Here is a 13403-nt window from a genome sequence, read left to right as displayed (position 1 = left end):
ACCTTCTACCGCCACCACCGCGTTTATGGCTGTACCAAAAAGCACAGAAGCTTAGTTATTTGGTTCATCAACTCAATCCAAAAATATTGTGATTCACAACTATTTCTGTCCTTTTTGTCAGTACACAAAATAATTCTCTTCAGTGACTCCGCCAAGTTTGACAACTGCTATGATAAAGACCACCAAAGGTATGATGATAGATGCTAGATGTTGCACTTGTCTTATTATCATTATATTGTTTTGATTTAGAAATTACAACTCTTATCTCTGCAATGGTTTCTTCATCTCCTGGTAATTATCTTAGATTTTGAGATACTACCCCATTAATTTGCTGTATAGACAAATTTACGGTGATATGATGATGGATGTTGATTAATCTGTAATGTATGATATGACCAGTTTGAAATTTCTTTTAACATTCAGCATAATGTCGGATGGAATGGAACAGCTCTTTTCAAAGTCTTGTCCAGAATTAGCTCAGATCCGCAATTGATTTTCCACAGTACACATTTTTCTAATTTCAGAATCTACGACTGCAGAATCTGCCATTTCTCAGACAACAGAAGGTAAAGAATCTATTCAATCTCTAGTAGTTTGTCTCACCCTGTTGTTTTACATACTGATATGCAGCCAACTGGTATTTAACCAAATTGTGTGCGGTCTTACAAAGTTGAATAGATATTTTTTTGTACATTATTAGTGCTATAGGCCTTATCTCTGTGATGACAACATGAGGAGATAGTACTGTGTATCTAAACACTCGTAAGTTTCAAATTCATTGTAAATTATGCATCATTAGATTAACACATGACATTTCAACCATATTATATCCTTCTATTTAATATTATTTGTTCATAATCTTTTGACTCTCTGCTTATAAGCCTCTGCTAAATTGTATTTGAAGTGGCCTTTTCAAGTCATTTAATTTCTAATGATTTTCTGGGATTCTGTTTGGTTTTTTGTTGTTGTTTTTTCTTCCTGCATTTGTATTATTGTAAAGTAATCTTCAAGTTTTTGGGGCATCTACTTCTGTGGTAAGATACTACTGGAGTTGGTGGCTCGGATTTGATGACTGTTATATTGAGCCTCCTGTCTATACTTTACGTGTCATATTTTACCGAATTGCATTTCTGTTATATATTTTATTGATTTACACCACTGACTCCCAAATTGTGTGCCGCCACAGATTGTCAGGTGTGCCACAAATCTTTTTGTAATTTTTGAAAAACACATCATAAATATTTAAGTGAGGCATGCAGGCTAGAATATGCGACTTGTAAGCGCTGTTGCTGCTTCATAGCTGATAAATAAACACATGTGATTGTGACTATTACGATGGAACCAATCGTGGCATTGACAATGAGCTTGGTAATGGTCATGTCACAATTGGGCGGCTATGTGTCGGAGAAAGTCTTTAATTCATGTCAAGTTCCTAATGAATTAACTCATGAACAAAATTTTCAACGATACATGTTTTCAGATTCCGTTGCGTCTCTGAGATGTTACACTCTGACTAGAGTTACCTCGCCTCTCATCGGGACTGTGCTGGTCGACACGAAATCAGTCCAGACATGCCTGCCTCAATTCAAATGTATGCTCGTTGATGCCAAAGCTAAGGTGGAGGTACAAGGCTTCAGCGTAGATGGTGGGATCCATACTTTTTAAAAATCAATCATTATTGCACCAATCTATGTTACTTTTCTCGCCAGTTGAAGTATCGTATGGATCATGCCTGCCGGCTGTATCTTGTAACACAAATATCTGTGACTCTGTGCCCCCCATCGGTATCGAACAGGGACTTTCTCTGAATTTCATCTCATGTGATGCATCATGTTGTGAGGCGGATTTGTGTAATGATTTGCCGACGCAAACAACGGCCATCCCATCCGCAAGTCCAAGTCTGCCAACTACAGGTGAACAAGCACGTTATTTTTCGCAAAATTATTACTATTGTGGCGTTTATGTTGGGATGAATGGTTGTATTTCTATTCACCATCAGTTTATTATTAATTTTCATCATTTCAAAACACAACAAGACTTCGATGCAATGAAACGATAGGAAGGTTTCGAAACGACTTGAAGTTGTCTTTTAAAAGTCGTTCCTCAGAACATACATACTACATCATTTCGATGCTGTGATTAAGTTAATCAAGGTTACAGGTATTCAATGGTGGCTAGTAAGTGTAAAATAGATAATTGTTGGTGAAAAAATAATTATTTGCCTCCAGGTGCATATGGTTTTGGACTCAAAAAAGCACTCAAAAAAGCAGACTTGACCACTGGTAGTATTTTTAAGACCGACTTAATCAAGTTTTTATCAGAAATTAAGAGTTGAATAGTATATTCATATTGAGATGAGCCCAAATATTTTCACTTGACACTCGTCAGGGGTAATCATCAGTAATTAGTAGAGAATTGGAAAGAACATCGTATATCAACAATCGTATCACAAAATGTGACGTCACAGGCGTGAAATTTCGAATAATCGTTGCGAAGAGAACACTCAAGCTCCATGTACTATTTTAGATACACAAACTCTTTCTGCAGGTACGGACTTGGTTGGCGTATTTTGATAAAGTCGACTCCAAGGCATCCAAATGAAACTATTGAGCTTAAGGACTGTCTACGTCCCGATCATTCGAAATTCCATGTCATATTTTGTGATACGATTACCCCTGACAAGTGTTAGTCGAAAATATTCCGGTTCATTTCAATATGAATATACTATTCAATTGTATACTGATGTTCTGTACCTCAAAGAAGCTCTAGAATTTAACAGTGAAAACCGGCCATTTTCATGCTAAAGTAACTCGTTCTCTCTTAATATAGGTACAACAGCGCAGCCACCAGTTGGAACCGATGAATCTACTACAGGTGAAAATTTCCTAGATACTGGGAAACTCTGGCAATCTCGGTAATTTGCTTGTTGATTCAGGCTCAAAAGATTCATTGAAATGCTACGTCATTAACAAAGTCACCAATCCATCGACCGGCACACTGATTTCCGACTCAAAAACAATTATGACGTGCCCTGAAAATTCTGCATGTCTTCTGGCTGATGCCGATGCCTCAATGTCCGCAGCAGGCTTCGAAATGAACGGTAAAAATCGCATGTTCCCGAAAGGGGCACTGCGCTCTAAATGTAATGTGGTCTCTAACTAAAGGTGAATCGGGATACTCTTTACCAATAACCATGAGGCCACTGTATTCGAACTGAACGACAGCTAATAGATCTTTTTAAATGTACCATTGTACTCTGGCTGCAGCTATATATATATCTGTTGAAGATTTGGACAACTACAAAATTTTCAGTTCGCCAAATTATATTTGATTCAGAATTATAGCTACACAGTTTTTGTACCAAATTAGAATACATGTAGAATTGCTGAAATCGCAAAAACTTGGAAATTGAATAAAATTCTGAATTAGACAGAAACACCACAAAAATCAACTTCGATTTATAACATATCAGGGAGCATTCTGATAAGCACAAGAATCGCAAATGTCTTTACATGAATCTTGGCTCATTTCGCGCTGTACTGTTCTCCTGTAGCATTGTCAGGAAAACCAGAAATGAGATTACAATCAAAATTTGAGCATAAAAACATTTCACAAAATTAAAATAGATTACTGGAATTTCGTAATAATAATCTAAATATATAACTGTAATTATCTAGTTGTCCAAGTCAGATCTGTGGCATCGAAATGTGCAATGGTCCATTTATTATAAATTTTTAGCTGCAGTTCGAATACGGTAACTTTCTGACGAGTATGGGTATTCGCCAACAATTGTTTCCAGATTTCATCGTTGAATTGCGACCACATCATATGTAGAACGCAGTGCTCCTTTAAATAAGAGTGACATAACATGAATTCCTTGCAGTTGCTATCCAATACGGGTTGTGCGTAACTGCGCTATCTTGTGGTGGAAATCTGTGCGAAGGGCTGTCATCTCAAGTGATTACGGGAGATACAGGATTCATCATTGGTTCTTGTAAGGCTACTTGCTGCAGTGAAGATCTCTGTAACGAAGGTAGTACCATGCCTGGTAGCTCCATGTTAACACCTACTGTTCCGGATGTTACAGAAGGTAACGTATTATCTTCCCACTTTCTATGATATTTCCTAACATGTAACTGCGTGCTGATCTAACAAGTAATACGGTGTAGAGCCTGACCAATAATCGGTTCACCAATAATATCGAGTCAATATCACGCTTTGAAACAGATATCAGTATTAACCGTTACTGGTGTGGATATAACAGCCATTTTTGATGTCACAGTATAGTAGAAACGAGTAGTAGAAGACTTCACTGCATGTACATAAATTTTTTCAAGGAAGAACTCTGTAGAGTACACGTTAGCTTGTACAACGTTTTGCCTCGATTAGGCCTCATTTATGATGACCACTGAAGTTCGTTACATGATGAAATGCTCAAAAACTCCTGAACTATAATCTGTGAATGCGAGAATTGAAATATTGATTGATCTACTGCTTATGGTTTTCAGATGTCCAAATGTAGCCTTTCTAGATTGCTTCATTTCCAAGCGTTGCGATGTTTTTCTTTGATCAAGGCTCGGAAGTTTTGGAAATGAGTCTTAACCTAGATGCAATATTTTCCGAATATTAGCTGAATATATAGGTGAAAGTGCTAGTTATGGGCTTTATGGGTATCAGCCAGTGTTGGGATGACTCAAGTCATGACTTGACTCGAGTCAGTATCGAGTCACCTTTTTCGTTTGACTTGACTTGACTCGAGTCACTTTGCTAAAATGGCTTGACTTGACTCGGCGTATCAGAAATGTGGATTGACTCGTAACTCGGAGCAAAATTAACGAGTCAATTTCAAGTCATCACATAAAAATCAGCTTATCTTGCATATGTTCGGATTGTTCGCCAAACACTTGTGTAACCCATAAGAGCGACCGATCATTCAATGATCGTGCGTTTTACTGAGCCGCAAATATTCTCTCACAAATATATTGACCACAAACGAAGTGATCGAAGCTACAGCTTACGTTGTCGTAAACTAGTAGTAAAGTAATTTAATAGCAAAATATCCATTTCTGTTCTCTGTTCTTACCTTAACCGAACCTCTTGTTTTATTGAAGTTGAAATCGAATGTAGTTTATATACTCCTCAACCATTGGCGCGGACTCGAATTGTATCATATCAATATGTATAAATGTATTGTATTGTATTGTATTGTACTGTATTGCATCTTATCAATTCGTTTCTCGATTCTTTTTCTCGGCTGGTAACTATAAAATGAGGCTATGCAATTACTTACGTAGTTTAACAGTTCTACGTATATGTGCGCGATACAGCCCCTTTATTGCATGTATACTTAACTCTATATTCGTTCATCGGTTCAGAATCAATGACCAATCAATCTGTTATTCAGACACCTAGCGAAATGCAATGACGTAATCATGCTTCATACTTCGAAAAGGCAACTTGACTTGAATTATGACTTGACTCGTGACTTGACTTGACTTGACTCGACTTGACTCGAGTCACCTCCAAAAATCGAGTGACTTGACTTGACTCGAGTCACCTTCGAAAATCGATTGACTTGACTTGACTCGAGTCAAAATGTGCAATGACTTGTGACTTGAAGGTAGTCACTTGATCCCAACACTGGTATCAGCCCTAAAATCCGATATCTGTCAGGCTCTAAATAAGGTGTCATTAAAAGTTGCCAATCATAATGAGTGAAATTGAGACGTGGTGTTGTCATTTCTTCGCAGAAGCTCAATCGTTGATGTGTTACTACGTCAATAAAGTAGAATTTGTTGACACTGGAACGGTTCTGAGAAACGATGAATATGAAATTCCGTGTGAGGGCGGTGGAACTTGCTTGTCTCTTAACGCTACCGCGCAGACATCAGTCGACGGAGTTATATCAGATGGTACTTCACTTGCATAGCGCTAAATCGATCCTTGTTTCATCGGTACATCATTTTGTAGTTTCGATAAACTATGGAACTTGCGTTCCTGAGGCGTCCTGCACGGAAGGCATTTGTGGTAGTCTCACGGTCGAAGAGCTCGGTAACGTTGAATTAACGATAACTACCTGTAGCGAATTTTGCTGTGACGGAAATCTGTGCAATGGCGGAACAATAGTACCGAAAAATACGCCACAGAATACAACTGGTCAGTACTACCTCAGCGGTCTTCATTTAGAGAGCGACGATGATTATGTTATTCACAAATATTTTCAATTAGATTGCTTCGATAGCTGTTCTGTTTGATGACTCATTCATACCTACTAAAGATGTTCACTCCCATAATACCAGATCCTAGTCAAAGAGAAACATCTACTCACCCCAACGTAAGAGTTCTATAGACTAATCAGGACTAGGGCTAGGCAAAATTGAGTACTGGTACTGAGTGATTTGTTATTAGGTGTCGAGCGTCACTCATTATCACACCACAACTGTCCGCGATATCTGGAAAAAAGTTATTTTTGAGCAACCTAACTGCAACATGACCAATCGAGACTTCCACTGTGGAAAATAATATCAACACTATATGTTCAGTACTCTACTCGAACCATCAGACTTAACACATGATTCAGATTCAAGCACTCAAATCACTGTCCTCATCCCTACTCAAGACCTATCATTTAGAATGCATTGCCCGAACACATCCGTGAATTGCCGTACCATAGATTTTAAAAAGACTTACTCTATTATCATATCGTCATATAACCACTGTTGCCCTACATCGCCCAGACATTGCATGTCATTAATTTATGATATTCATTTAATTTTTCTATTTTCTTCTTTTTTGCAACTAATATCAATAACACAAATATGATACAGAGACGGTGTACCAGTTTAGCACGGGTGTACCTCAAAGCTCGTGTCGATTACTCCTATCCGATATCAAACACTGTGCTTGCGTATTTTTCTGTATCATCAAAGTTGGTGTTTCTTTGTTCTGTGTTACGGTTGGATGAAAAATAAAGACTCTCTCTCTCTTTTTATGCATTTTTTAAACTGGATGTGGTTTTGCAATATCTTTTGTCAAATGAGTTTTGTCATTCGTAATGAGAGCTAGCGATGTCTATTCACTAATGGACTGGGTATAGATCAGTGGCTCCAAATCTTTTTCGACTCACCGCCCTTTATCCAGCTCGACGCAAAGATCCACCCCCATATTTTCCGGACCGAAAATGAGGACATATGAACGTGAAATTTTATTCAACTAAACTCTGATTGCTGGTGAATTGACTAAAAAAGATCATTTTTTCGACATAACTCTCGAGAGACCCTTCTCCGTGTATAATCAGTGGGAGTTAACTTTTTTTTAGTCAACTTTTAGGGCAGATTCAGAACAACCCGTTTTTGGTGCTCATTTCGTGTTAATTAGTTAAATATAGCCGTTCTAACATTTTCGCCCCACTATCGCCCCCTTCGTACGCTTTCGCCCCCTCCTTCTAAAAATCGCTCACGTTTGGAACCACTGGTATAGATTGATCCTACTTGGGTAAAAAAGTGATATAGAAGTCGTCGAATTTAATTACATATCTAATGAACTTGGTAAAACTTGATGAGGAAGTCAATTTTTGGATAACGCACCTCTCTGATACAATATACAATTGATGTTTTACATTTTTGCATTTCTACTGACATTATAAATTTTTGCAGAAGACATCACAGAGTCGCCATTTGTTTTCACAACAGAGATCGATATTGCAGATAGGAATTTATCAAAAGAGGAATTCCGAAACTTATTCGGATATACCACTGAGTCACCAACTGACATTGAAAATGATGGTATGCAATAGAGTTCTCCCAAATCTTTCGATAAAGTTGCTGATGCTATAGAACTCTCACACCTTACTCGACCAAAAGCCATGTGCAGAGCGTATTAATTGAATCCTTGTTATATACATTCGAAATCATGTTTTTCAAATTCTTTCGGTAAAATTATTGATAAAATTAACTTTCAAATTCGTATACCTTGATCATCGTAAAGAAACAAATATTGCATCTTGTAGCTGGACGAACACACCCTACGATTCATTGAATTATCAGATGTGTTGTATCAAGATTTTGCTCGAGCAGCAAATGCAATGTAAAAATGAATGAGAAATCCAACGATAGAACAATGAACCCGGATGAATGTCATTATATTGGTATAATATTAGATTGAAATAACATCCTGAAATTTGGTAGAAAATACTTGCATGTCTATTGCATATTCGTTATTAAATGCTTGACTGTCATCGTCCACCCTGTCATTCGCATGAATTTTGCATCGCAAATTTTTACCACGTGTGATATCCTACATTCCCAAATACTCTATCGCGTTTCAGCAACCTCGGAAAGCTCTACCCAAGCAACGGTGTTGAATGCCACATTTCCATCGATATCACGAGATATGCTTACAACAGTTGCAAGTTTGATAACCAATACTACACGCTCAAGTAAGAATTGAAGTAGAACATTTGGTAGTTGTACAGTACAAACTATTATCTTCTTGCAAGACTTCTCTTATGCAAACATCTGTAATATTATTAGCAAAGTACACGCGTATACGGTAGGGTTGTTCGAAATTAACTTTTTTTACAGATTTCGGGATTCACATTTTAAATTCTTAGGTGGCCTAAAAAAACGCTGCACAATAACTTAGAATCAATTCCAACCAGTAGAAGCCGACACAGATCCAATTGAAATTTTTGAATTTATTATAAAACATTGAAAAATATTCAAATTTTACTGTCAACCCGATGAAATTATTGAATTGTCTGCGAAAACTATGCTAAACAAATTTGACGCAATTCCAACCAGTAGAAGTGAAGTTATTGGAGTTTTTTTGTTAATAATTCTGTGATTACCCGCCGTCAATGCGAAATTGCGATAACTTTGCTTCTACCAGTTGGAATTGAGAAAAAATGTTATGCATTTTTTTTCCCCACAATTTAACAATTTCATGGAGTTGACAGTGGAATTTGAAAAAAAAAAATTTTTAATAAAATCAAAAGTTTCAATTGCTCCGCATCAGCACGATGGAACTTGGAATTCAGCCTAATTTGGTTTGCAGCGTTTTTAGGCAACCTCGCAATTAAATCAGTGAATGCCCGGAATCCGGAACAGCCGTAATATACGGCCATATCATTACCTCCTAGTGCAGTGTTTCTCAAACTTTTCTAGCGAGGACCCGTAAATTTTGTGGGAGATTTCGTGAAGTTCCTAAGCTTGAAATTTGGAACCTGGTGACTAAAAAAAGGGTCATCACTTCCGCCCAGACATAACCATCGGCTTATATTGCCATCTGATCAATAATTATTGCCTAGAAAGCTACCTGACGACTAAAAATGAAGTCATCACTTTTGCTTCTGGTATATTGAGTGCGCTGAAAATAAGACAAATATCAAAAATATGGACAGTTTTGTAGTTTTAGGTTTTAACATAGCGTTTTACGGACCACTTGGAACTAGTCCATGGACCACAGGTTAAGAATCCATGCCCTAGTGCAATGTACGCAAACAATTTTAGCACTAGCATGAAAAAATAATGTAATTGAATAATCATCTTATACACTATTTTATGGGCCACAAATCTACTGGTATACAATGCCCACCAAAATTTCTAATTTAACTCGAGCATCAAATGCATTTTTTCAGAACCCACCTCGGAGTCATCAGCAGGAGTCGCGATCGAGGGTATACAGTTTGGCTTTTTAAAATGCGTCCATAAAATTGTGACAGCATAAACATTACAGGTCCTGAAGCGAGATGTTACAATATTAGAAAATCAGTTTTCTTGGAAACAAGCACCACTGTTGAAGATCTCAAAACCGAAGTAACTTGCGGTGATCTGACCAGGTGTATGTTTATGAATGCTACGGCGCAAACAGCCATGGATGGAACCACCGTAAACTGTATGTTTAATAGGGCTGGGCAGAATCGAGTTCCTGAGTGATACCCTGTATCGAGTATTAAGTTTTGAGTCGAGTCTTCGAATAAGACTCATTGTGACTTCACCAGACAATTAATGATGAGGAAAGTTCAGATACGTACCTTTTATGCGACCACAAAGAATATGGTGCCAGTTTATTATCACATTAAAGATTCTTGGTATTTTTTTCGACCATACCTATTTCATTACACTTTGTGACAACGGTGTGGTTTGATCCAGACTTGAAAGATATGTCATTTCCACCAACGTATGTAGCATTTGCACTACATGTTTTTTATGGTACGCTGCAGGATTCTCATCAATAAATTAGTTCTTAGTGGATAGAGGCGTGTAATTTCAATAATCGAAGAATCTTCTCTCACGACTTGATCATTAGAATTATTACTCGTTCCAGATTTGATAACTCGAATCATTGTGCCCAGTCCTAATGTTTAATGCAAGGATGTTATACAACATTCCTCCAATTCACCCTCAAATTCATAGTGTTAGTGAATTACGGCGAGTGTGTTTCGGAAAAATCGTGCCAAGGAGACACTTGCGACTATCTCTTCCAAGCGGGAGTCGGTGCCGAGCTTTCTATGACGTTGACGTCGTGTTCTGCGTATTGCTGTGAAGGTGATCTGTGCAACGATGGACCTCGATCAACCGGAAACATTTCGCTGCCAACGGAAACCACAAGTACGGTCTGACATTCAAAAACATGTCATCACTTTCTTTTTTAATGCAATGGCCGTATTTCAACTAACCACCAGCGTATGATTCATTCAATCTGTTACTTATGATATTCATATTACAATAAACCCGAATATTTTTGGCTGACACTCGTCAGGGGTAATCGTCGGCAACTAGTAGAGAGTTGAGCATAACATCGTATATCAGAGAGAAAGTTGTATATGCCGTCTGCGAAGGTCGTTTAAAATAGTTCGCATTGCTACTCAGGTGGAAGTACAAGTAACGCAGTAAATTTCTACTCAATTACAAATCGAAGTAGCAATTTCTAAGACATGTCATAACGAATTCGAGATGACGTGTGAAATTAAAGCTTCGAGAGCTACTCAAGGAAATAGTTACAGTAAGTTGATATATTTGCATGGTTTTTCCAGTTAATCAGGGCTGTTGTCGTTCGAGATCGAAAGATGTCTTTTTGTGACCAAATCAAAATGACTATACTTTCGATCCTCGAACAGTTATTAATTTCAGGCTCGATTTCACGTGACGCTAACATAAGCGACGTAAACTCATCACAAAAATATCTTGTACTTTTCAAAATCTATAGTGAATAAGGAAGTGATTTTACCAAGAAAACTGTTCAAGTTGAGATGGAAGTAATCTAATTACAAACTTTTTTCATTATTCTGAAAAGGTAGAAGTACTTCATTGCTTTCCACCATTGCCACATCTGACGGCCTAATTATACCGCTGATTATTAGTGAGATATGATATTTACCACCCTAGCTTCGTACAGCATTATTATCATCACCGCTACCCACACTTATCCTGACTAACCTATTTTACAGCCTCCGTGATCACGGAATCGCAATACATGCCGACAACGAGCGACGGTGTTAAAGATATCATACCGACAACAACTGCTAGTCCTGTAATAGGTGACTTTAACATAACGCTACACATTTATACTATCTTTTATATCAATTGTATCCTTTATTCTTTTGAATCTTAGATGGATTCGAGTTTCAAAAATCAAGGAGAATTTCGTACATATAATATTAGTACTCTGTAGTTTGAATAATAATTTGATAATAGATACCACTCTCCAATTCCTACTTCTATATTGAGAGACCAATTCGCTGAAAAACGGGATGGATAAGTTTCAAGGGTCAGCGCAAAAATCCAATTTGGCCATACCTTCCCATGCACAACGCATGATATTTTGATGTATGTTTGATATTGTTACATCGATGTTCTGAATAGTGTGTTTGGTAGCCTAGTACAAAGCAATGGATTTTCAAAATGCCAACTAACGACTAGGGCAAGTTTTTGTTGCAGTCAAATCCGTGGAAGGTTGCATTTATTTTTCACAAAAGTTGCACTAAAAAAAAGGTTAACTTCCCAGTTCCACTCCCGTAAAACAGTTTTCCATCCACATTCTCCGTTGAATGACTGAAAAAAAAGGTCAACTTTCCGGCTCAGCTCCCGATATACCCGTCAGACCGTTACATCATTGCTGATTTACGGTATTTCAGTCGAATAATGAAGCGTTCTATTTACATATACTGCCAAATATTTTCAGTAAAAGTTGGTTGCATGAAAAATCAATATAAAGTTGCATGAAAAAAAATGGTCAGAACCTACACTATAAGATTCCTTCAAACAGCTTAAAACAGCATTCTACATAACTTCCGAAGATTTAGGAAGCTGCCAGAAGCTGTGAAACAAGTTGCAAAAGCTGCAAAAACTTGCGCTACTAATGACCTTTAAAAATTCACAAATTACTACGGTAATTAAAACACAAATACCTAGACTGAATTCTGCAGCAGCTCATTAATTCTTATTTCATCGGATCGAATCGGTGAATATAGGATGGTTTCTGACCCCGAAAACCCACCTCCTGGCTACTCCGTTGTTAGTGGTGATGATTCAGAGCTTGCAATGGCCGTAAGAACGTCACACAACAAAACACTATTCACACCAAACAAACTTAAATGTTTTATTGTTGTTCAACGACTAATATCTCTTTTTGAATACACAGCTACGAATGGAACTACTCACATTTCGAAATTTTCAACTGGAACTAGAACTACTCAAAAAACGAAGTTGTTAGTTGACCATCAGCCAACTAGACTTGTTAATTTTGTACAAGGTGTTCTGGTGTTGTACAAGCCGTGTGTATTGTTTCCTATCCTCATATACATCACCATTGATCACAACTTGTTCAGATGGGGTTCTTCGTTGCTACGCAATCGACAACATGACTATGCTGGATCTCAACATTGTTATAGTCGATGAAAGAGAGCCACGTGAATGCGAAGCAGGCACTCGTTGTGTATTAATCAAATCCAACGGAATTTTGAACGGCAATATACAAGGTAAATTACTAAGTAGATTCAAGAGGATATCTGCTTGAACCCAGGGTTGTAATGACTCTAGTCATAATTTTTCTTTTACTCGACTTGACTCGAGTTATTTTCTTAAAAACAGAAAATGTCTCGACTCAACTTGATTCACTTTGTATATCAACTCGACTTGTACACGAGTCATTGCGCATGACCAGGCCTGTTTATTTTTGGATATCCAAAAACAAGCTTTTTTTGGAGGATGTTTTTTCATGTTTTTTAGTGAAATAAACGAGTCAGAGCAGCGTAAATACTGTTGAAACAACCTGGAAACTCACAATAACACACAAGAAACAGCATGTGTGTGTGAGAGGGGGTCTCGGAAGTGCTAAAAGTACTTCCACTTACTGGATGGATCAAAGGCGTGGCTACAAGGGTTGAACAGGCGGCAGGGTAT

The 13403-nt window shown here is 37.6% G+C and overlaps 1 protein-coding gene and 1 long non-coding RNA gene across 21 annotated transcripts in view; one reads left to right on the top strand and one right to left on the bottom strand.

The window, feature by feature from the left end:
* The window catches only part of LOC145432992 (uncharacterized), a 365973-nt gene that overhangs the window by 193770 nt on the left and 158800 nt on the right, over positions 1-13403 (bottom strand). The gene's annotated exons all lie outside the window — the stretch shown is intronic.
* Positions 1-13403, top strand: part of LOC145432975 (uncharacterized) — a 63839-nt gene that overhangs the window by 48078 nt on the left and 2358 nt on the right. For 12 of the 20 annotated variants that reach the window (XM_080309842.1, XM_080309833.1, XM_080309835.1 and 9 more), the window contains 17 exons: positions 144-188; positions 250-291; positions 525-566; positions 1481-1645; positions 1710-1913; positions 2830-2874; positions 2936-3100; positions 3884-4090; positions 5751-5912; positions 5971-6156; positions 7656-7784; positions 8327-8437; positions 9638-9676; positions 9736-9894; positions 10416-10610; positions 11450-11539; positions 12830-12979. In XM_080309842.1, coding sequence (XP_080165968.1) covers positions 144-188; positions 250-291; positions 525-566; positions 1481-1645; positions 1710-1913; positions 2830-2874; positions 2936-3100; positions 3884-4090; positions 5751-5912; positions 5971-6156; positions 7656-7784; positions 8327-8437; positions 9638-9676; positions 9736-9894; positions 10416-10610; positions 11450-11539; positions 12830-12979 — 2136 coding nt within the window. The remainder of the gene's footprint in view (positions 1-143; positions 189-249; positions 292-524; positions 567-1480; positions 1646-1709; positions 1914-2829; positions 2875-2935; positions 3101-3883; positions 4091-5750; positions 5913-5970; positions 6157-7655; positions 7785-8326; positions 8438-9637; positions 9677-9735; positions 9895-10415; positions 10611-11449; positions 11540-12829; positions 12980-13403) is intronic. The other 8 variants (XM_080309839.1, XM_080309826.1, XM_080309843.1 and 5 more) reach the window with 6 other exon arrangements.

This window comes from Botryllus schlosseri, chromosome 2, assembly GCF_051294905.1.
Source record: "Botryllus schlosseri isolate E-star chromosome 2, Bs_hap1, whole genome shotgun sequence".
Taxonomy (NCBI): domain Eukaryota; kingdom Metazoa; phylum Chordata; class Ascidiacea; order Stolidobranchia; family Styelidae; genus Botryllus; species Botryllus schlosseri.
Note: the sequence above shows the minus strand (reverse complement) of the source record. Positions and strands in the feature narration are given on the sequence as shown.